Consider the following 20,297-nt stretch of genomic DNA (forward strand, 5'->3'; position numbering starts at 1 on the left):
CTTTCGTCTGTTTTTATTACTTGCTTAACAGCTTTTAGGTAAACTCTGCTGACAATTGTAAGGGGTTCACAAACTTTGCAGTGCACTTGATATTACACATTGACCTGTATGAGTGTTCTGGATGATGGCGCTGATGTCCTGTGATGCTGGGTGTTGTAGTTTCACTGCCCCGTGGGGTCATAGTAATAAAAACCAGTCCTGTTACACAAGAGGGTGCACTTACTTTATTTCACAACACAAACCACCCCAACACTGTGGCTTACAGCAGCACTACTCCGCCCACTAATACAGTGCTTCCACTTAGCGACTGCACCCGGCATTGTCTTTCATGCAGCCCTGGTGGACTGTGGGATACAACTGTCCTGCTCACAGGTAAGCTCCGCCTCCCTTGTACAAATGATACAGAGACTATGACAGTCCATCCACAGTGCGGACCCCTCGCCGTGGTCAGGCCCGAGGCGCTGGTCTGGCACTCGGTAACTTCACGTAGCTCTTCAGAGCGGGCAGTGGTTTAATCTTACGTCCGGCCCAGCCGCCCTTCCTCTTCCAGAGTCCGCTGGACGGTCGGATTCCCAACCAGCGGTTTCGTCCAGCCTTGCCAATCACTCGCTTGTTGTGGTCAACATTGGAGACACGTCCCACGGTCGCCACACAGGTTTCTAGCACCTGTGAAGTGGAGAAGGGTCAGACTCTGGTATATCATATTATTTGGGGCAGGGGTTAGGGGTCATGGTCACCTGCACTTGTCTCTTAGAGGGCAGCTGCACAATGGCCGTCCCGTTCACCTTCCTCAGTAACACCCCACATGTTCCTGGGAGAAAAAAAGTGACACGTTACACACAGCAGACATCACCTACACGTATGTGCGGCCCTGAGACTTACCCGCAGATCGGATGAACTCAGCCCCTTTCCCGGGTATCACTTCCAGGCAGTTCACCAAGGTGCCGACCGGCAGTGCTCCAAGTGGATGAGCGTCCCCCTCCTGTGCATACACTGGCAAATAAGAGCAGAAGGGTACAGTCATGTGACACATTCAGAGCGCCTCCTCCTGGCCCTCACAAGGATCATACCTGCCATGCGTCCAATGTGTCCGGACGATGTGATCAGATCTCCGGCCTTCATGTTCTCTGTAGCAATGATCCAGCGCTTCCGCTTCCCACCAGCCACCAGCGCAATGTCCGCAGACCTGTGGGGATTGGGACAGTACACGGATCAGGAGCGGACACGTCACCATTGTACAGTGTGATATCACGACTTATTGGGTGGAGTAGTCCTACACAGAGGGAGGGGCATGACCAGCATGTAATGGGAGGCTGGCGGTGGGGTGACAGATGGCAAGACCTGGCTGACATTACCTGCATGGGTCGTAGCGCACCTCCACCACCTTCTCCTGGAACGCAACGTTCTCTCGTCCAGGCTCATAGTTCAGTCTCTGAAAATCAATCATCCTGAAGAGCTGCTTGTGCCCCCCTCCGATGCCCCGTACACGGACACGACCTGAAACACATGAACACAATGAACCAATCTGCCCACCTGAGGGGCCAGCCAAGGAAGGTGGGGGTTAGGTGTCCTCCTGGGTGAGGGGTGGCCAAAAAGGGAGGGGAAGAGGCCTGAGCAGCCATGGAGGGAGGAAAAGTGCATGAGTGGCCAGTCAGTGAGGGGTTAAGCAGCCATGTGGGTGATAGGGAAAGTCAAAAGTAACCTGTCAAAGGAGGGAAGATCAGATGGGCAACCAAGGGGAGAAGTGTCCCCTTAGAGGGGGGGGGAGGGGGCACATACAGTTATGACCCTGACACAACATCACGCACCAGTCTCATCCCGACCTCCGGTTTTCCTCTTTCCTATAGGATTGATTGTGTACTTTGTGGGTGGCCTCCATATTTCCAGGGCATTGAGGTGTGATGTGGTGAGGAGACCTCTAGAGGGCAGTAGTAAGGAAGGGGCAGCCTGCATGAGAGAAGGACACAAGACATAGAGATGCAGTTACTAGAGCCTCCCGCAGTTACATGGCAGTAGTGTCTGGTCCAAGGACTGCTGGTGACCACAGCCATGTTCGGTACACCAGGGACATCCAGCCGGTCACCCTGCGCACACACAGCACCCCCTAGTGGTTACAGGACAGATCACCGCACACATAGAGCACTCCCTTGTGGTTACAGGACAGATCACCACACACACAGAGCACCCCCTAGTGGTTACAGGACAGATCACCGCACACACAGAGCACTCCCTAGTGGTTACAGGACAGATCACCACACACACAGAGCACCCCAAATGGTTACAGGCAGGGCTGGCTCCAGGTTTTTATGGGCCCTTGGGCGACAGAGCCTCAGTGGGCCCCCTTGTAAAGGAGGCGGGGGAGTCGAGACACTGTGCGTCGCAGATGAAGCGAGTGACGTCATGCAGGAGTGTGGCGTCACCAACGCCATACCTCCCAATTTTTAAAGAGAAGAAAGAGGAGCTCTGCGCGCCGCGGCAAATTTGGCTCCACCCATTCTCATTCATTTATCATGTGCTCCCACACAGTACAATCCTCCTACAGTCACCCGTAAATTATATGCCCCCCCTCCATCTCTCCCCCAGTTTCATATACACCCTTCCTTTGCCCCCAGTTTCATGTCCCCCCCTCCATCTCTGTCCCCAGTTTCATCACGTTCTCCCCCTTCATCTGCCCACAGTTTCATGTCCCCGTCTCTGCCCCAGTGTCATGCTGTTCTCTCCCCACCCCCTTCATCTGCCCCAGTGTCATGCTGTTCCCCCCTCCCCTTCATTTGCCCCCCAGTTTCTTTGGGCCCCCTCCATCTTTGTCCCCAGTTTCATGCCGTTCTCTCCCCACCACCTTCATGTTCTCCAGTTTCATGCCGTTCTCTCCCCACCACCTTCATGTTCTCCAGTGTCATGCCGTTCACCCCCCTCCCCTTCATTTGCCCCCCAGTTTCATTGGGCCCCCTTCATTATGTTCCACCTTTATATTTAATACAAAACAAACACTTATACTCACCTTCCATCACTCACCTTCTATCGATCCCCCGACGCTCCTCTCTCCAGTCACATACGCGATTAAAGCAGGAGCTGTGAGTTCAGCTCCTGCTTAGCTGCGGCCCGGCTTGCGTGTGTAGGCGTGATGACGTCATCACGCCTACACACGCAAGCCGGGCCGCAGCTAAGCAGGAGCTGAACTCACAGCTCCTGCTTTAATCACGTATGTATTCCAGCTCATCGGCGGACGGACGCCGATGAGCTGAAATTGTGACAGGCAAGTGCCGGGGGGCCCCCAGAGGCTCTGTGGGCCCCGGCACTTGCCCGACTATGCCGTGCGCTGACGCCGGCCCTGGTTACAGGACAGATGACTGATAAAAGGCACCATGTGGGTAGGGGGTCACTGACCTGGTGACGGAGTACAGAGGTCGCTGTGTTTTTACAAGTCACCGTTAAGCTTCGAAAGGCGCAAGACAAACTGCAGAGAGCCATGGCCGGGGCCCAGGAGGCTGATGGGAAGACAAGGAGAGAGATATCACAACACATCTGTATTACACTAGATTCACACTACTATTTGCTCGTCTCCATCCCAGATTGCGCTTAAAATCACTGGAGAGAAAAATCCTGCAAAATGGACCTTATTATCACTGATGTCAGGATAGAAATGGCTGAAAACTCGGCAGACCCCATTATAATCTATGGGGTCCACAAGTAACCGCTTTGTAAGGACGGAAAGCCGAATATTAGCGTGATCATAGTATAAAGTATTCACACCCCTCTAATACTGAGCTATACCTGTGTCATACATAGGGGGCAGTATAAAGTATTCACACCCCATTATTACTGAGCTATACCTGTGTCATACATAGGGGGGCAGTATAAAGTATTCACACCCCATTATTACTGAGCTATACCTGTGTCATACATAGGGGGCAGTATAAAGTATTCACACCCCTCTAATACTGAGCTATACCTGTGTCATACATAGGGGGGCAGTATAAAGTATTCACACCCCATTATTACTGAGCTATACCTGTGTCATACATAGGGGGCAGTATAAAGTATTCACACCCCTCTATTACTGAGCTATACCTGTGTCATACATAGGGGGCAGTATAAAATATTCACACCCCTCTATTACTGAGTTATACCTGTGTCATACATAGGGGGCAGTATAAAGTATTCACACCCCATTATTACTGAGCTATACCTGTGTCATACATGGGGGGGCAGTATAAAATATTCACACCCCTCTATTACTGAGCTATACCTGTGTCATACATAGGGGTCAGTATAAAGTATTCACTAACACTGAAGTATAACCATCATACACAGGGGAGGGGCAGCATAAAGTATTCACACCCCACTGCCCCCTCTCCCGGGATGTAAATACATGTGTCATTTGTTAGACTGGTTAGGAAACATCTCCAGGATTACCTTTCAGTCTGCAGGTCACACCGGGCTTGGGTCGCAGGCTGATGAGGTCACACAGCGCTGTGCTTCAGTCTTAGGTTGATGACGTCACTCCCCTCAGTCACTGGATGTCAATGTGTTTCACAACATGGTGGAAAACCAGTGAGCAGATTAGAACTACAGATGCTAGAGGGCGCCAATGGCCTGTAGACTACACAAAGATGGCGCCGCAACCATCGCGTCATAAACAGGGAGGAGCCAAACCGTGACACGTGACCCGGCGATGCATCACAACAATACGGAGCGAAGGATTGTGGGAAAAAAGACGAGACCGACAGAGAGAAGCGAAGAAGGACGGACACCGGGCAAGGCAAGTGCTGTAATATATGTATATCTATATGTCTGTGTCATGTATGTGGGATATACTGTATATAATATATACACTATATGATATGTCATATATACCCTGTATAATGTATACACTATGTGATATGTCATATATACCCTGTATAATGTATACACTATATGATATGTCATATATACCCTGTATAATGTATACACTATATGATATGTCATATATACCCTGTATAATGTATACACTATATGATATGTCATATATACCCTGTATAATGTATACACTATATGATATGTCATATATACCCTGTATAATGTATACACTATATGATATGTCATATATACCCTGTATAATGTATACACTATGTGATATGTCATATATACCCTGTATAATGTATACACTATGTGATATGTCATATATACCCTGTATAATATATACACTATGTGATATGTCATATATACCCTGTATAATGTATACACTATATGAAATATAAAGATGGAGTCTTCAGTCATTGATACCTTTTTAATGACTAACATAAATGATGACAGATTGTGAGTTTTCTAGACGACCAGGTCTCTTCATCAGGCTGGCATGACACAATTTCTGAAGGCAAGCATACCTATACACAAAAAGGGCAGAGAATCAAGTGACAAGTGATGGAAAGCAGTATACACACAAAGAAATAAGTTAAAAGACAAATGATCAGGTCACAGGCCGCTCCTCTGGGTTTATGGTCCCTTTGATTAGTGATGTGATGCCGAGTTGTTGTAAAATGACATAAAAACATGAGACAGATTTAACCCCCTCTGGAAGAGAGACAGAAGAATACAGGAATATAAACCATGACGACCTTTTACACATTCCAGAGGGGGTTAAATCTGTCCCATGGTTTTATGTCATTGTACAACAACTCGGCATCACATCACTAATCAAAGGGACCATAAACTCAGAGGACCGGCCTGTGACCTGATCATTTGTTTTATAACTTATTGTGCTATTCCAACGTGTTAGCCACAGAAAAAAGTTTTTTAATGGTAGAATCCCTTTAAAGGGATTCTACCATTAAACCTTTTTTTTGTGTGTGGATGAGACTTCGGAATAGCCTTTAGAAAGGCTATTCGTCTCTTACCTTTAGACGTGGTCTTCGCTGCGCCATTCCTTAGAAATACCAGTTTTTACCGGTATTTAAATGAGTTCTCTCGCAGCGGTGGGGGCGGGCCCCAGCACTGCCAGAGTAGTGTCTCCAGCGACGCCTTCTTCTTCGTCTGCAGCGTCATTTTCAATGTCTTCTTCCGGCGCAGGATCGTAACTTCTAGACCTCGGGCCTTGAGCAGAGCAGACTGCAAAGGCGCACAGGCCACAGGAAAATGGCTGCTAACAATACTGTGCAAGTGCGAATTCCTTTAAAATAACAACTCTGTGGGGTCATTTCCCTAAAGTGATTTGATTAAATCCCGGAAGTATTTTAGTGAAACGATAGGTAAAGTCTTTCTTTAGTGTCGCAGCGTTATTACATGTAGAGCAAGTAATACAATAATAGTCATTGGAACACTAATTATTTATTCAAAACTAATTAACCAAAATAAATTAGTACTTACGGTGATATTTTTAGCACCTTCTTCCATAACATCCTCCCCATTGTATTTTCCCATACTAGTCCTGTGTCTGCGCCCGTTGTAGTCTAAGTAGTTGCGGCTAATTGTAAATTGCTCAATGACTGCGCTCATTTTTTCTCTCCTTTCGCGAGTCCACAAAGGTTTTATCTGCCGCTTGTTCAAAACACGTCCTGATAGTTTCATTAAACTGTTCTTCAGATACAGATTTGGTCAGAGTTTGACTTTTTTTTTCTATATCTGAACCCTTTTTTTGTGTGCGTCACGTCAGAAGCGCGGTGCGTTGGCCGGCACGGATGCCGGAGAGGAGGGGTGGGGTAAAGGGGGAGTGGTAACGATTGTAACATAGAGCTGTGCAAGTGAGTTTTTTTTAGATCTGAACCCGTTTTTTTGGAGTGCTGGCTGGCTGAGACGCCAGTGGGGAGCGGTGAGGTAAGCCTGGGTTCACACGGGGTTTTTTGGACTAGATTTTGAATCTGCCTCAAAAAACCGCCTCCCATTGACTTCAATGGGAGCCATTCACTTCCTTTTTCCGTGAGTGGTTTCTTCCCGCTCATGGGAAAAAGAAGCAACCTGCTCTTTCTTGCCACAGATTACGAGGTGCGACACTAATTCGCGACTAGACCCATTCATTTGGGCCTAATCCAGAGCAGAATGGCGCGACTGTTGGAATGCCGCAACAGTCGGCAGCTAGCCATGGGAGGTGTTTTTTGGTCCGGATTCTGAGGCGGCTTCCCTCATCAAAATCCAGTCCAAAAACCCCAGTGTGAACCCCAAGGGGGAGTGATAACAAGAGAAACCTAGAGCTGTGCGAGGCCTGACTTGTGTTATTTCATCATTTCACTAAAACACTTCAGGGATTTGATCAAATCCATAGTTTCATCATCTCCCTGCGACATATACACTATATGATATGTCATATATACCCTGTATAATATATACACTGTATGATATGTCATATATCCCCTGTATAATGTATACACTATGTAATAAATGTCACATGTACACTGTATAATATGTACAGTATATAATGTCGCATGTACCATGTATAATATATGTATATGTCATATGCACCCTATATTATATTCATTTTCTTATTGTAGTTTTTTTTTTAGTATTCTGTTTTCTGTCCATGATTATGGGGGCGGCCATCTTGTTTGAGTTTCTCCTCTGCACTTAGTGATCTATTTTACAGCACAGTCCAGACCATAAGCAGCAGTAGTTTGGAGTCGACTCATTGACGTCTATGGGAGAGTTTTCTAGACATGTTCTTCTGTGCAGATAGGAGGAGGAGACAAGTTGTGACATCAGAAGTGATGTAATGATGTGTGTTATCTGTAGAGGTGTTATTTTGTATTGTAATACTGTTTGTGATATAAATGGGGTGACTGCTTCACAGAAAACCCCTACACAATTGGCAAGTGCTGTTCTATTATTAGGCTTAGTGGTCAGAGTGAAATTACTGGGTAGGGTATTCTCTTAAATATACCATATAATTAGGTGCTGGGCTGCTAGACAACGGATGGAGGTTTCAGCTTGTAACCCTGTATTTTGTACTGGACTGGGGCCAGAAGAGGCAATCCTTAAGGCCCCGTTCACACAGGGCAAGAGGGGGCGGATTTTGGCGCGGAATCCATGTCATAATCCGCCCCCTCACAATGGTGGTCTATGTAGACCACTAGCGCTCTTTTCCCACAAAAAGAAATGAGCCGCCCTTTCTTCAGGTGGTATCCGCAGCTGATTCAGCCGCAGCGTCCGCCTCACGGTGGCACCATCCAGACTAGGCCCATTCATTTGGGCCTAATCCGGAGCGGAAAGCTGTGACAGGATGCTGTGCGGCAGCCGCAACGGAATATGCACACGCGGAATTGTGTGTGAACTAAGCCTAAGGAGCACCCTTCACCACACCATCCTTTGCAACCTATAATAGCCGCACCTCTGCTGATTTTAGCAGAGTTGTAATTTTCTCTCTCTAACCCCCACCACCTGATACGCTAATGAGGCTCTAAACTGTCAGGGGCCCGTCCTAGACTACCTGCCCAACCTAGGCCCACCCACCTGAAATTAGATGCCTGTTTGGCACATTGGCTGCTGACAGTAACAGCATTGGTTGCTCTAGAACGGTGGGGGCTAAAGAAAAATTCTAACAGCCAGAACCAGTGGAGGATAGTCTGTTCTCTGGATGTATTAAGTCTTCATCCATGAAGTTCGATCACTTTTTCTGCGGGTAATAGCCTCATTATGGCTACAGCACCTTTTACATTTGTCTTTGAGGCAGTGGGCTGCACATTAAGGAGCAGACTGCCCCAACCCTATCCATTATTACTAATACTGATTTCTTTACAAGTAGTTCTGCGTGGAGTAACTGTGCAATAGAAATAGTGACCATAATGTAGGAAATTCAGGGACCCTGAACTGCAAATACAGGGCAATACATGCAGGTATGACACAGAAAAAGAGAAATCTATGAGCACAGTCAGGAAAGCTGCTGGAGTCTGAATAATATCCGACTAACCACACAGGCAGCCAGGAGGACATACAAGGAAAGAGAAGACTTTTCTTACAATGTAAGCTCTGAGAATTGCAGAATGTTCAGTCCATTGCCTATATATATATATATATATGTACACACACACATGCAGGGTGCAGTATATATATTTATGTAAATTATAAGCCCCATATAGGGATCACAGTGCACATCTTTTTTTCCTATCAGTAGGTCTTTGTAGAATGGGAGGAAATCCAAGGGGGCCACATGGTGGCTCAGTGGTTAGCACTGCAGCGCTAGAGTCCTGGTGTTCAAATCCCGCCAAGGGCAAAAAAAACATCTGCAAGGAGTTTGTATGTTCTCCCCGTGTTTGTATGGATTTCCATCCCATATTCCAAAGACATACTGGTAGGGAAAAGTGTACATTGTGAGGGCTATGTGGGGCTCACAATCTACATTTAAAAAAAAAAAAAAAAACGGGAGAAAATCTATATCTATATATATATGCGCGCAGGGTGCAGTATATTGTGAATGTATACATAGGCAGTGTGCATTGTGGTATGTGTGAGTATATACATGCAGCGTGCTTTGTATTGTGTGCAGGGTGCAATATATTGTGAGTGTATATACATGCAGGGTGCAGTGTATTATAAGCGTGTGTGTGTGTATATATACAGGGTGCAGTGTATTGTGATATATATGCAGTGTGCAGGCGCAGTGAGGTCAGTGCAGGGTGTATATAACATATATGCAGGGTGCAGGCGCAGTGAGGTCAGTGCAGGGGGTGTATAACATATATGCAGGGTGCAGTGCATTGTGATATATATGCAGTGTGCAGTTGGTGCAGGCGCAGTGAGGTCAGTGCAGGGGGTGTGTGGACGCAGCATTGGGAGTTGCTGGTTGCAGAGGGTGGATCATTGAGCTGGGGGAGGAGCATGGATTGTACAGGAAGCTGAGGAGGAGGAGGGGACGTCGTTGTGTCACTGTCCTGCAGTGCTCATCCAGCCACTTCTCAGGTGGTCTCTGCAGTGACGTCGGGCCTCTCCTTCCTGGAGCCCATTGGGAGCCCCCTTTGTAGCCAGCCGCAGCCTGTGTGAGAGGTGAGTGGGGGGCTCCTACACTGCAGGTGGTGACATGTCTTGGGGGGGAGGACACGCCGGCACGGACTACAGCACTGCACTGGCTGGCTCTAGCTGCTGCAGTCTGGCTTTGGGGGAGGGATTCATATAAAAAAAATGGCAGGGAAGGAGTTAATGACCTGGGACTGGCAGCTGTGTGAGTCACTGGGTGACGTACTGCCAGCCATGCAGTGGGGGCTCCATGTAGGGCGCATCCCAGTCCTGACGGGGTTAATGGACAGTGTCAATAATAATAGCTGGTAATGCTAGGGTTAATGTCTGATGGCACAGGAGGTACTACGGGGGGTCATGTCCATGTCTGATGGCACAAGGGGTACTGTGGGGGGGGTCTTGTCCATGTCTGATGGGACAGGGGGCGCTCATGTCTGATGGGACAGGGGTACTGCGGGGGGTCATGTCCATGTCTGATGGCACAGGGGTACTGTGGGGGGGGGTCATGTCCATGTCTCATGGGACAGGCGGTACTGCAAGGGTTCATGTTTGATGGGACAGGGGGTTCAGTGAGGGGGGGGAGAGAGTCATATCTGATGGGACAGGGGGCGCTCATGTCTGATGGGACAGGGGGTGCTCGGGTGTAAAGAGGGGGTCATGTCTGATGGGACAGGGGGTACCGTGGGGGGTCATGTCTGATGGGACAGGGGGTACCACAGGGGGTCATGTCAGATGGGACAGGGGGTACCGCGGGGGGTCATGTCAGATGGGACAGGAGGTACTGCGGGGGTCATGTCTAATGCGACAGGGAGCGCTATGGGGGGGAGGTGTCATGTCTAATGGGACAGGGGGCACTGTGGGGGGGTTCATGTCTAATGGAACGGGAGGCACTGCGGGGGTCATGTCTAATGGGACAGGGGTGCTAACTGTACTGGGGAGGTAAAGGTTTGTGCTGATATTGATCTTCTGGCTAGTGGTACTTGTGGGGTATGTGGGTCACTGCTGGTTGTGCAGGGGGTGCTGTGTAGCCAATGGCTGGTGTTACTTTGGAGTGATGTGGAGGTAATTTTTGTGCTATGTAAAAGATTGTAATGGGATTTATGTTGCTAAAGGGATTTTGGGGTACCCAGGAGTAGATTGGCAGTACCTGAGTAGATGGATTTGTGATTTTGAGGTGGGGGCGAGGTAGGTGATGTTCTCAGCAAGGAGTGTGTGTTAGTTGTAGATGGGCACGATAGGGTATAAGGTTAGAGTAGTTCATCAATGGGGGAGTAGTAGATGATGGGTTATGGGTAGTGGGGGTGGCGGAGTAGTGCTTGTGGTCATATGACATTTATAATGTTTGGGGGTCAGTACCTCTGTTGTAAGTGGAGACTGGTTGTGGGGTGCAGAGGGTTCCTAGTAACAGTGAGGTTGTATTTTGCTGCTCGATGGTGTACCCCGTTCACCTCACTGGGTGGGGTGCAGCGCATTCTGCGTCGTGAGGCCTCAGCTGTGTTATGGTGCCGCACCCATTACATTCCTCCTGCTTGATCCAGGTGTGTGTCACGCTATCGCACTCCTCCTGCTTGGTCCAGGTGTGTGTCACACCCTGTGCTTATCACACAGCCTGGCAGCAGGGGGCGCCTGTTGTGTAATCGTGTATGTGCGGAATACAGGGATGTTCCCAACTCTGTAAGTGCAGGGATAGGGCCAAACCCTACACGTGTCTTTGTTGCTGCCGGATACTGATCTTCCGGTTTCTGTCTTGCAGGACATGTCAGTGATGATGTATCCCCGGGAGGAGAAGTTGGACAAGTTGTCCCAGGAGGAGATCATCTCCAACACTAAGCTGGTCATGCAGGGGCTGGAAGCTCTGCGCAATGAACACAACTCCATCCTCCACAGCCTCCTGGAGACCATCAAATGCTTGAAGAAAGATGAAGAGGCCAACCTGGTGCACGAGAAGTCCGGCCTCCTGCGCAAGTCTGTGGAGATGATTGAGCTGGGCCTGGGGGAAGCGCAGGTGAGCCGAAAAAGGACAACTTCTAGTCCAACTTGCATCAGTTGTGATGTATTTTCCCTTCTCTATGTCGCTTGGGATTCTCTTTCTTTGGCATTGGAGAAAGTGTATTATACTGGAACATGTCAGGTCCTGGTTGGAGCGATGTTGGAGGACAATCGTATACATGTAAAGTGAGAGGAGGCGATTGGACTAGTTACCCCAGGGAATAGGGTTTCCTTAGCAAGGTCATGAGGTATGGGGGATCACAGGACACAAGTGATGAGGAGATAGAGTCCTGGCAAGGGACACAAAGGGTGAGGATTTAGGAATAGTTCCAAGATAGGGAACTATAGGGTTAGTCCTTAATGGGGCACATGAGACAAAGACATGAGAGATCCTGAACAAGTAATATGAACCGTGGGCACCCAAAATCAGGTGCTACAGAGTCCTGCTACAGGGACACATAAGCCAAAGGCATGAGGATATGGGCAACATGAGACCAGGATATACCAGTAGGATTAGTCCTGGATGGGGCACATGAGACAGGGGAATATGGCGATCCTGGACAGGGCATACGTAACAACGAAATAAAAGGTAGTCCTAGCAATAATATGTAGGGATCAGGAGTTCTGATGCAGTACATGAGGGAAGGAGATGGGAGCGAGTCCTGGACGGGTCACATTTGGCAGGTGGTGGGGACTTTGGTTGAGGAGCTACTGAAAAGTTCTGTTTGTGTTTATGGAAAGATCTTCTGATGAGTAATATTTTAGGGGGCCGGGGTCCTGACATATTCCCAGCATACACCTGGTGCTGATGAGGAAGTCTCAACATGGATATACTGGACCTGTGTTATACATAGCACCCCCACCCCATATGTGACTGGTGTATTATGGTCTTACCGGTGTATACTGGGATCTGTGTTATACATAGCACCCCCACCGCCATATGTGACTGGTGTATTATGGTCTTACTGGTGTATACTGGACCTGTGTTATACATAGCACCCCCACCGCCATATGTGACTGGTGTATTACAGTCTTACTGGTGTATACTGGACCTGTGTTATACATAGCACCCCCACCCCATATGTGACTGGTGTATTACGGTATTACTGGTGTATACTGGACCTGTGTTATACATAGAGCCTCCACCGCCATATGTGACTGGTGTATTATGGTCTTACTGGTGTATACTGGACCTGTGTTATACATAGCACCCCCACCCCATATGTGACTGGTGTATTACAGTCTTACTGGTGTATACTGGACCTGTGTTATACATAGCACCCCCACCCCATATGTGACTGGTGTATTACAGTATTACTGGTGTATACTGGACCTGTGTTATACATAGAGCCTCCACCGCCATATGTGACTGGTGTATTATGGTCTTACTGGTGTATACTGGACCTGTGTTATACATAGCACCCCCACCCCATATGTGACTGGTGTATTACAGTCTTACTGGTGTATACTGGACCTGTGTTATACATAGCACCCCCACCCCATATGTGACTGGTGTATTATGGTCTTACTGGTGTATACTGGACCTGTGTTATACATAGCACCCCCACCCCATATGTGACTGGTGTATTATGGTCATACTGGTGTATACTGGACCTGCGTTATACATAGCACCCCCACCCCATATGTGACTGGTGTATTATGGCCTTACTGGTGTATACTGGATCTGTAATATCCCTAGAGCCTCCAGTTTTGACCCCACTGCCCATAGATTATGATGCATAGCTCAGGGGTCCCCTGTGAGTTATTACTTTTGGTATGAGCGGAGCAGTGACTTACCTCCTGGGTAGTGGTGCTTTCTTTCTGTCAGCATTCTCATCATCCTGGACCCTGGCGCATTGGCTGCTGCTCTCGAGGTTCTGGAAGGTTCTGTCATTTTATGGATGATATATCATTGAGGTCATTTTGGCCCTTAGAATGGTTATGCAGTTAAATAACAGGAACAGAAGGGGGGTAAATGTTTCCTCTTAACCCTTTATGTTTATAGAGCTCGTCCGTTTATCTGTTTATAAAGTCTAGATGAGATTTAGTCTGATCTGATCCAGTGTGGTCTCTGGGCTGTGTCGTTGTCCTTTGATCTACAGGTACAAAATAGTTCTGGGTCATGTCAGTCCCCACCTATGCCCTGGAGGTGACAAGGGTGTATACCTCCGAAGAAGGTGTGCTGGTGGACTTGGTGTATACCTCCGGAGGGTTGTACATTATTAATATTCTATAAGGGCCTGTGCACCTCCAGGCAGGCAGACCACAGTTATGGCACCTCCAGAAACAGATAGCAGGTTACAGGTAGATACAGACATGAGTCTCTGTCGGACTGGTTGCCATCATTGCAACCATACAAGTGGCTGTGGTAGTGGATCCCCATCATCCCTCAGTATCAGGTCTGTGTTCTGTAGGGAGTGATGACCACTAACATCCTGATACTGGAGGGTCCATAGACTGTAATTCCCCACAGAGAGTTAGATAACCTCACACTGTACTTCTCTACAGCTCATGATGGCGTTATCCAATCATTTGACGGCAGTGGAGTCTGAGAAACAGAAGCTGCGGGCACAGGTGAGACGACTTTGCCAGGAGAACCAGTGGCTACGGGATGAGCTGGCCAATACCCAGCAGAAGCTTCAGCATAGTGAGCAGAACGTGGCACAGCTGGAGGAGGAGAAGAAACACCTCGAGTTCATGAACCAGCTCAAGAAATATGACGAGGACGTCTCGCCCACGGTAAGATCGCCCTCTATACCATCACAGCTCTGGGGCACATGTCACCAAAACCTTAGCTAGTCTGTGTATGAAGCCACACATCATGGCCACCCTATATTGTCTCTTCCTTATGTTCCACCCATAGGAGGAGAAGGAAGGAGACTCCAATAAAGATAATCTGGACGAGCTTTTTCCCAATGAGGAGGAAGAGTCGGGACAAGGCAGTGAGTATGAAAGACACCCTTGTGTCGCTGCTAGTGCCATCTTCATCATCCATGCACAAAGCAGTGACTGAGGACATGTTGTATGTTGACCACGAGTGGCAAAGAACATACTCATCCAGTAAATATGGTTCTAGTGGCAAGTCCACATGTAAGATGTCCTCATGATGACGTTCCTACTGTACAACAAACATCAGTCCTTTATAACATGGGGTCATGTGATAGGCTTGGTCATAGCAGCACCTCTATATCATCTGCGTATGGTGAGGTTTGCTGAACATCATGTGGTTGGGTTGGCATCGTCATATGGTTGGGTTGGCCAGGGCATCGCTCCAGCAACACTCCCTCTTTCCCTTTGCTCAGTGTCACACCAGCACAGTGCAGCGGCCGCAGCTGCCCAGCAGGGTGGGTACGAGATCCCGGCTCGACTCCGCACATTGCACAATCTCGTCATCCAGTATGCATCTCAAGGTCGGTACGAGGTGGCTGTGCCACTCTGCAAGCAAGCGCTAGAAGACTTGGAGAAAACCTCTGGACATGACCATCCTGATGTGGCCACCATGTTAAACATCCTGGCGTTGGTGTACAGAGACCAGAATAAGTATAAGGAAGCTGCTCATCTTCTAAACGATGCCCTGTCCATCAGAGAGAAGACCCTGGGCAAAGACCACCCTGCGGTAAGTGAGCAATATACACTGCACATATATGTAACCCTCTGAGCAACACAAGCGCTGATTGTGCCGTCTCTACAGGTGGCAGCCACACTCAATAACCTGGCAGTTCTGTATGGCAAAAGAGGCAAATATAAAGAAGCCGAACCTCTCTGCAAGCGAGCACTTGAAATCAGAGAGAAGGTAATGGTGGTATTTGGGTTCATGTCATCCTCCTCCTTTGGGGTCTCAGTGTACACCCCACTTCTTCTTTACATCTTCAATGACTTGCCTATCTCATGTCCACCACCTGCCTACCTCCTCACATTCATGTCTACTCTTTCTCCTCATGCCTACCTTTCTCCTTCCTGGCCTATCTTCTCGATCTCTCACCATGTACTCTCCTTATCTTCTTCCAGTACTTTCCTCCATGTCTCCACCCACTTGTCTACCCCATCTCCTTCTATCCTCTCATTAGGTTTCTGTACTCACCCGCCTACCTCATCTTCTTCTCGCCTCCTCTCTCTTTAGTCTTACCAATCTGTCATACACCCCCTGCTGTCCTAGGTGACTCTTCTGATATCTTTCTCACCAGGTTCTCGGGAAGGATCATCCTGATGTTGCGAAGCAGTTGAATAACTTGGCTCTGCTGTGCCAGAACCAGGGGAAATATGATGAAGTAGAATATTACTACTGCCGTGCCCTTGAGATTTATCAAGCCCGGCTAGGACCTGATGATCCAAATGTTGCCAAAACCAAGAACAATCTGGTATGAAGGAGGCCTGAGGTGGTGTGCCTCCAACTGATGTGTATGACGGAGGTGCCGGGCTGTGTGGATGGGAATGTCTATAAAGGGAGGGTTTCAGATTGAGGGGCTCCTGTTTGTGGCTGGCAGTGATACATATGAGCGACAGGATAGACATGAGATATAAGTTCTTAAAGTGGACCTTTCACCATCTCCAGTTCTTTTTATTCTTTTTTTTTTTCCTCTAGCCCCCACCATTCCTGAGCAATCAATGCAGTTAATCTTGGTTACTGGTATAACTAGACCCCCTAATGTCAAGTGTGTGGTGTCAGGCAGGAACAGGCAAGGGGGTGTGATTCCAGTCTTGCCTGCTTTTGCCTGACACTACCCACTTGACATTAGAGAGTCTAGTTACCCTGCACTGACTGCTGGGGACTGCAGTGGTCTAGCTGAGACTCTTGCGTTATCTGTAGGTCTTCTGTACATAGTAGCTGGGAATTCACTCGTCTTTCTTCCCCAGGCCTCATGTTACCTGAAACAAGCTAAATACAAGGCAGCGGAGCAGCTGTACAAGGACATCCTCACACAAGCCCACGTCAAGGAGTTTGGCTCCGTAGATGGTGAGTTCGGAGCCTCAAGAGCTGATGTAGAACACAAAACGTACATAACGTTTCACTGTTGTGTATTTTGTGTCCCACAGACGACCACAAGCCCATTTGGATGCATGCTGAGGAACGAGAGGAGATGAGCAAGGTCAGGGCCTCCAATGTCTTCTCTGTCACTAAAGGTTAAAGGGGGGATCTGAGCTTGTTCTGTGACCCTGGGATGGGGTGGCTGGACTGGGAGGGGGCTAAGCTGTAGCTGACGGTCAGGAGTGTGCTAGAGGAAGTAGGTACTGATCTGGACTAGGGAGTAGGAGTTTGGTTGAACTGTAGTTTTTGAGTATGGCCTGGAGGGGTTGGTTGTGGGTTCTGATTTGTACCCTTGAGCCTGGACATGCGGAGCGCTGAGCTCAACCTCTAATAATAATACATTTTATTTATATAGCGCCAACATATTCTGTAGCACTGTAAAATTTGTAGGGTTCAAGTACAGACAAAAAGATACATTACTAAGAAGTAGTCACTTCACACAATGGGACTGAGAGCCCTGCTCACAAGAGCTTACAATCTATGAGGTAGAGGGGGTGACACAAGAGGTAGCAGGGGCGGCATTGCTTATACAGTGGTCAGACAATGTTGTAATAGAGGTGACTGTCATTCCGCAAACCTAAAACTATATGAGCCGTCACCAGTCATATCCTTTAACATGCAGATGGTGCCTGGACATATAAAGTTAGCCTGAAACGGCATCATATCATGTGGGGTAATGTGGGAGCGGGGACAGAGGAGGGTTTGTTTTAGAGATTCTAATTACGGTACGGAAGGGTTTACATTAGGAATTGTGATCGGCCTGTCTGATAAGATGTGTCTTTAGTTTGCGCTTGAAGCTGTAGAAATTGGTTGTTAATCTGATTGTCGGGGAAGTCTTGTATACGAGCGTGGGAGGTTCTGATAATAGAGGATGTAAGTGTTAGGTCATTGAGTGAACGGAGAGCATGGGTTGGCGGTAGACAGAGATGAGGGAGGAAGTGTATGGAGGTGCGGCATTATGGAGAGCCTTGTGGATGAGGGGGATAACTTTATATTTTATTCTATAATGAATAGGCAGCCAATGTAACGACTGACACAGACCAGAGGCATCACTGTAGTGTCTAGCCTGATAGATGAGCCTGGCCGCTGCATTCAGAATAGATTGTAGAGGGGAGAGTTTAGTGAGGGGAAGACCGACTAGTAAGGAGTTACAGTAGTCAAGGTGAGAGTTAATCAGAGGGACAGTAACCTCTGAGCGTGGACATGCAGGGCGTTGAGCTATAGTGTGATCCTGGAGGCAGCAGTGTTATACATGCTGCGTTACTGAGCCATAGTTTGTGATCTGCCAGTGCTGTCTTTCCGCTGTTCCTGTGTTCTTTGTTGTCCTCAGTTATTTTGTACCACATTCAGTCCTGATTTTATCATCTCTCAGCAGACTCCCAACAACGATGGGGCACCGTACTCAGAATATGGCGGCTGGTACAAGGCCTGTCGGGTGAACAGGTTAGTCCGCCTTGCCATCTCCCTATTACTTTGATCTGATCTTGTTGACGATTGTACAATCCACCCACTGGCAATTTCTTCATTTTCTTATTTCTTTGTTTTGTTCTTCCAGTCCTACAGTGAACACAACACTCCGAAACTTAGGTGCTTTATACCGACGACAGGGAAAATTGGAGGCCGCTGAGACCCTGGAGGAATGTGCCATAAGGTCACGTAAACAGGTGAGATCTACATATGGGTAACAGGGTAACACTGAAGGGGGCAGGGCATTGTTACCTGGGCATGAAGGTATACGCACTATTGTACTCAGCGCAACCCTCTGCCCATTCTTTGCTCTAGGGACTTGATCCCGTCAATCAGACAAAAGTTGCCCAACTTCTAAAAGATGGCGAGAACCAGGAACAGAGGAAGAAAGGACGAGACAGTGCCCGGAGTAGTGTGAAGTATGAGAGTGGCACAGAGGGCACCGAAGAAGTGAGTATGGGCGGCGTTGAATGGAGTGGGGTAAGTACACATCCGCCATCATGATCTCCAGGAGCGCGGCGATCATACAGAGGGAAGCCACTCTGTCCCCTATTACAGAACAGGACACCCATACTGTGCTCCTCAACAGGCTGTACAGGGTTAATCTTTTTTTCACTGCTAATTGTTACTTGATAAATCTTAAGAAAATTCAATAGACATACAGTCGTATGAAAAAGTTTGGGCACCCCTATTAATCTTAATCATTTTTAGTTCTAAATATTTTGGTGTTTGCAGCAGCCATTTCAGTTTGATATATCTAATAACTGATGGACACAGTAATATTTCAGGATTGAAATGAGGTTTATTGTACTAACAGAAAATGTGCAATATGCATTAAACCAAAATTTGACCGGTGCAAAAGTATGGGCACCTCAACAGAAAAGTGACATTAATATTTAGTAGATCCTCCTTTTGCAAAGATAACAGCCTCTAGTCACTTCCTGTAGCTTTTAATCAGTTCCTGGATCCTGGATGAAGGGATTTTGGACCATTCCTCTTTACAAAACAATTCAAGTTCAGTTAAGTTTGATGGTCGCCGAGCATGGACAGCCCGCTTCAAATCATCCCACAGATGTTCAATGATATTCAGGTCTCCCCAGATGGCCATTCCAGAACATTGTAATTGTTCCTCTGCAAGAATGCCTGAGTCGATTTGGAGCAGTGTTTTGGATCATTGTCTTGCTGAAATATCCATCCCCGGCGTAACTTCAACTTTGTCACTGATTCTTGAACATTATTCTCAAGAATCTGCTGATACTGAGTGTAATTCATGCGACCCTCAACTTTAACAAGATTCCCGGTGCTGGCATTGGCCACACAGCTCCAAAGTATGATGGAACCTCCACCCAAATTTTACAGTGGGTAGCAAGTGTTTTTCTTGGAATGCTGTTTTTTTTTGGACGCCATGCATAACACGTATGACCAAACAACTCAATCTTTGTTTCATCAGTCCACAGTACCTTCTTCCAAAATGAAGCTGGCTTGTCCAAATGTGCTTTTGCATACCTCAGGTGACTCTGTTTATGGCGTGCTTGCAGAAACGGCTTCTTTCTCATCACTCTCCCATACAGCTTCTCCTTGTGCAAAGTGCGCTGTATTGTTGACCGATGAACAGTGACATCATCTGCAGCAAGATGATGCTGCAGCTCTTTGGAGGTGCTCTGTGGATTGTCCTTGACTGTTCTCACCATTCTTCTCCTCTGCCTTTCTGATCTTTTTCTTGGCCTGCCACTTCTGGGCTTAACAAGAACTGTCCCTGTGGTCTTCCATTTCCTTACTATGTTCCTCACAGTGGAAACTGACAGGTTAAATCTCTGAGACAACTTTTTGTATCCTTCCCCTGAACAACTATGTTGAACAATCTTTGTTTTCAGATCATTTGAGAGTGGGCTGTCCA

At 47.7% G+C, this 20,297-nt stretch overlaps 2 protein-coding genes across 7 annotated transcripts in view; one reads left to right on the plus strand and one right to left on the minus strand.

The window, feature by feature from the left end:
* Nucleotides 1-201: 201 nt before the first annotated feature.
* MRPL2 (mitochondrial ribosomal protein L2) lies at nucleotides 202-4,503 on the minus strand. The gene is made up of 8 exons (XM_075267278.1): nucleotides 4,417-4,503; nucleotides 3,388-3,488; nucleotides 1,809-1,947; nucleotides 1,356-1,497; nucleotides 1,071-1,186; nucleotides 883-993; nucleotides 738-811; nucleotides 202-666 (listed from the first exon to the last, which is right to left on the minus strand). Exons 2-8 carry the CDS (start codon nucleotides 3,469-3,471, stop codon nucleotides 448-450), a joined length of 885 nt encoding a protein of 294 aa, XP_075123379.1. The 5' UTR covers nucleotides 3,472-3,488; nucleotides 4,417-4,503; the 3' UTR covers nucleotides 202-447.
* Nucleotides 4,504-4,697: 194 nt separating this feature from the next.
* Nucleotides 4,698-20,297, plus strand: part of KLC4 (kinesin light chain 4) — a 28,491-nt gene continuing 12,891 nt past the window's right edge. For 2 of the 6 annotated variants that reach the window (XM_075267275.1, XM_075267277.1), the window contains exons 1-12: nucleotides 4,698-4,762; nucleotides 11,672-11,923; nucleotides 14,416-14,646; nucleotides 14,771-14,849; nucleotides 15,210-15,523; nucleotides 15,599-15,700; nucleotides 16,092-16,265; nucleotides 16,762-16,861; nucleotides 16,942-16,994; nucleotides 18,306-18,376; nucleotides 18,489-18,597; nucleotides 18,716-18,850. In XM_075267275.1, coding sequence (XP_075123376.1) covers nucleotides 11,675-11,923; nucleotides 14,416-14,646; nucleotides 14,771-14,849; nucleotides 15,210-15,523; nucleotides 15,599-15,700; nucleotides 16,092-16,265; nucleotides 16,762-16,861; nucleotides 16,942-16,994; nucleotides 18,306-18,376; nucleotides 18,489-18,597; nucleotides 18,716-18,850 — 1,617 coding nt within the window. In that variant the 5' untranslated portion in view covers nucleotides 4,698-4,762; nucleotides 11,672-11,674. Of the gene's footprint in view, nucleotides 4,763-9,788; nucleotides 9,949-11,671; nucleotides 11,924-14,415; nucleotides 14,647-14,770; nucleotides 14,850-15,209; nucleotides 15,524-15,598; nucleotides 15,701-16,091; nucleotides 16,266-16,761; nucleotides 16,862-16,941; nucleotides 16,995-18,305; nucleotides 18,377-18,488; nucleotides 18,598-18,715; nucleotides 18,881-20,297 lie in introns of those variants that run through there. The other 4 variants (XM_075267271.1, XM_075267273.1, XM_075267276.1 and 1 more) reach the window with 4 other exon arrangements.

Source organism: Leptodactylus fuscus, chromosome 3 (assembly GCF_031893055.1).
Source record: "Leptodactylus fuscus isolate aLepFus1 chromosome 3, aLepFus1.hap2, whole genome shotgun sequence".
NCBI lineage: Eukaryota > Metazoa > Chordata > Amphibia > Anura > Leptodactylidae > Leptodactylus > Leptodactylus fuscus.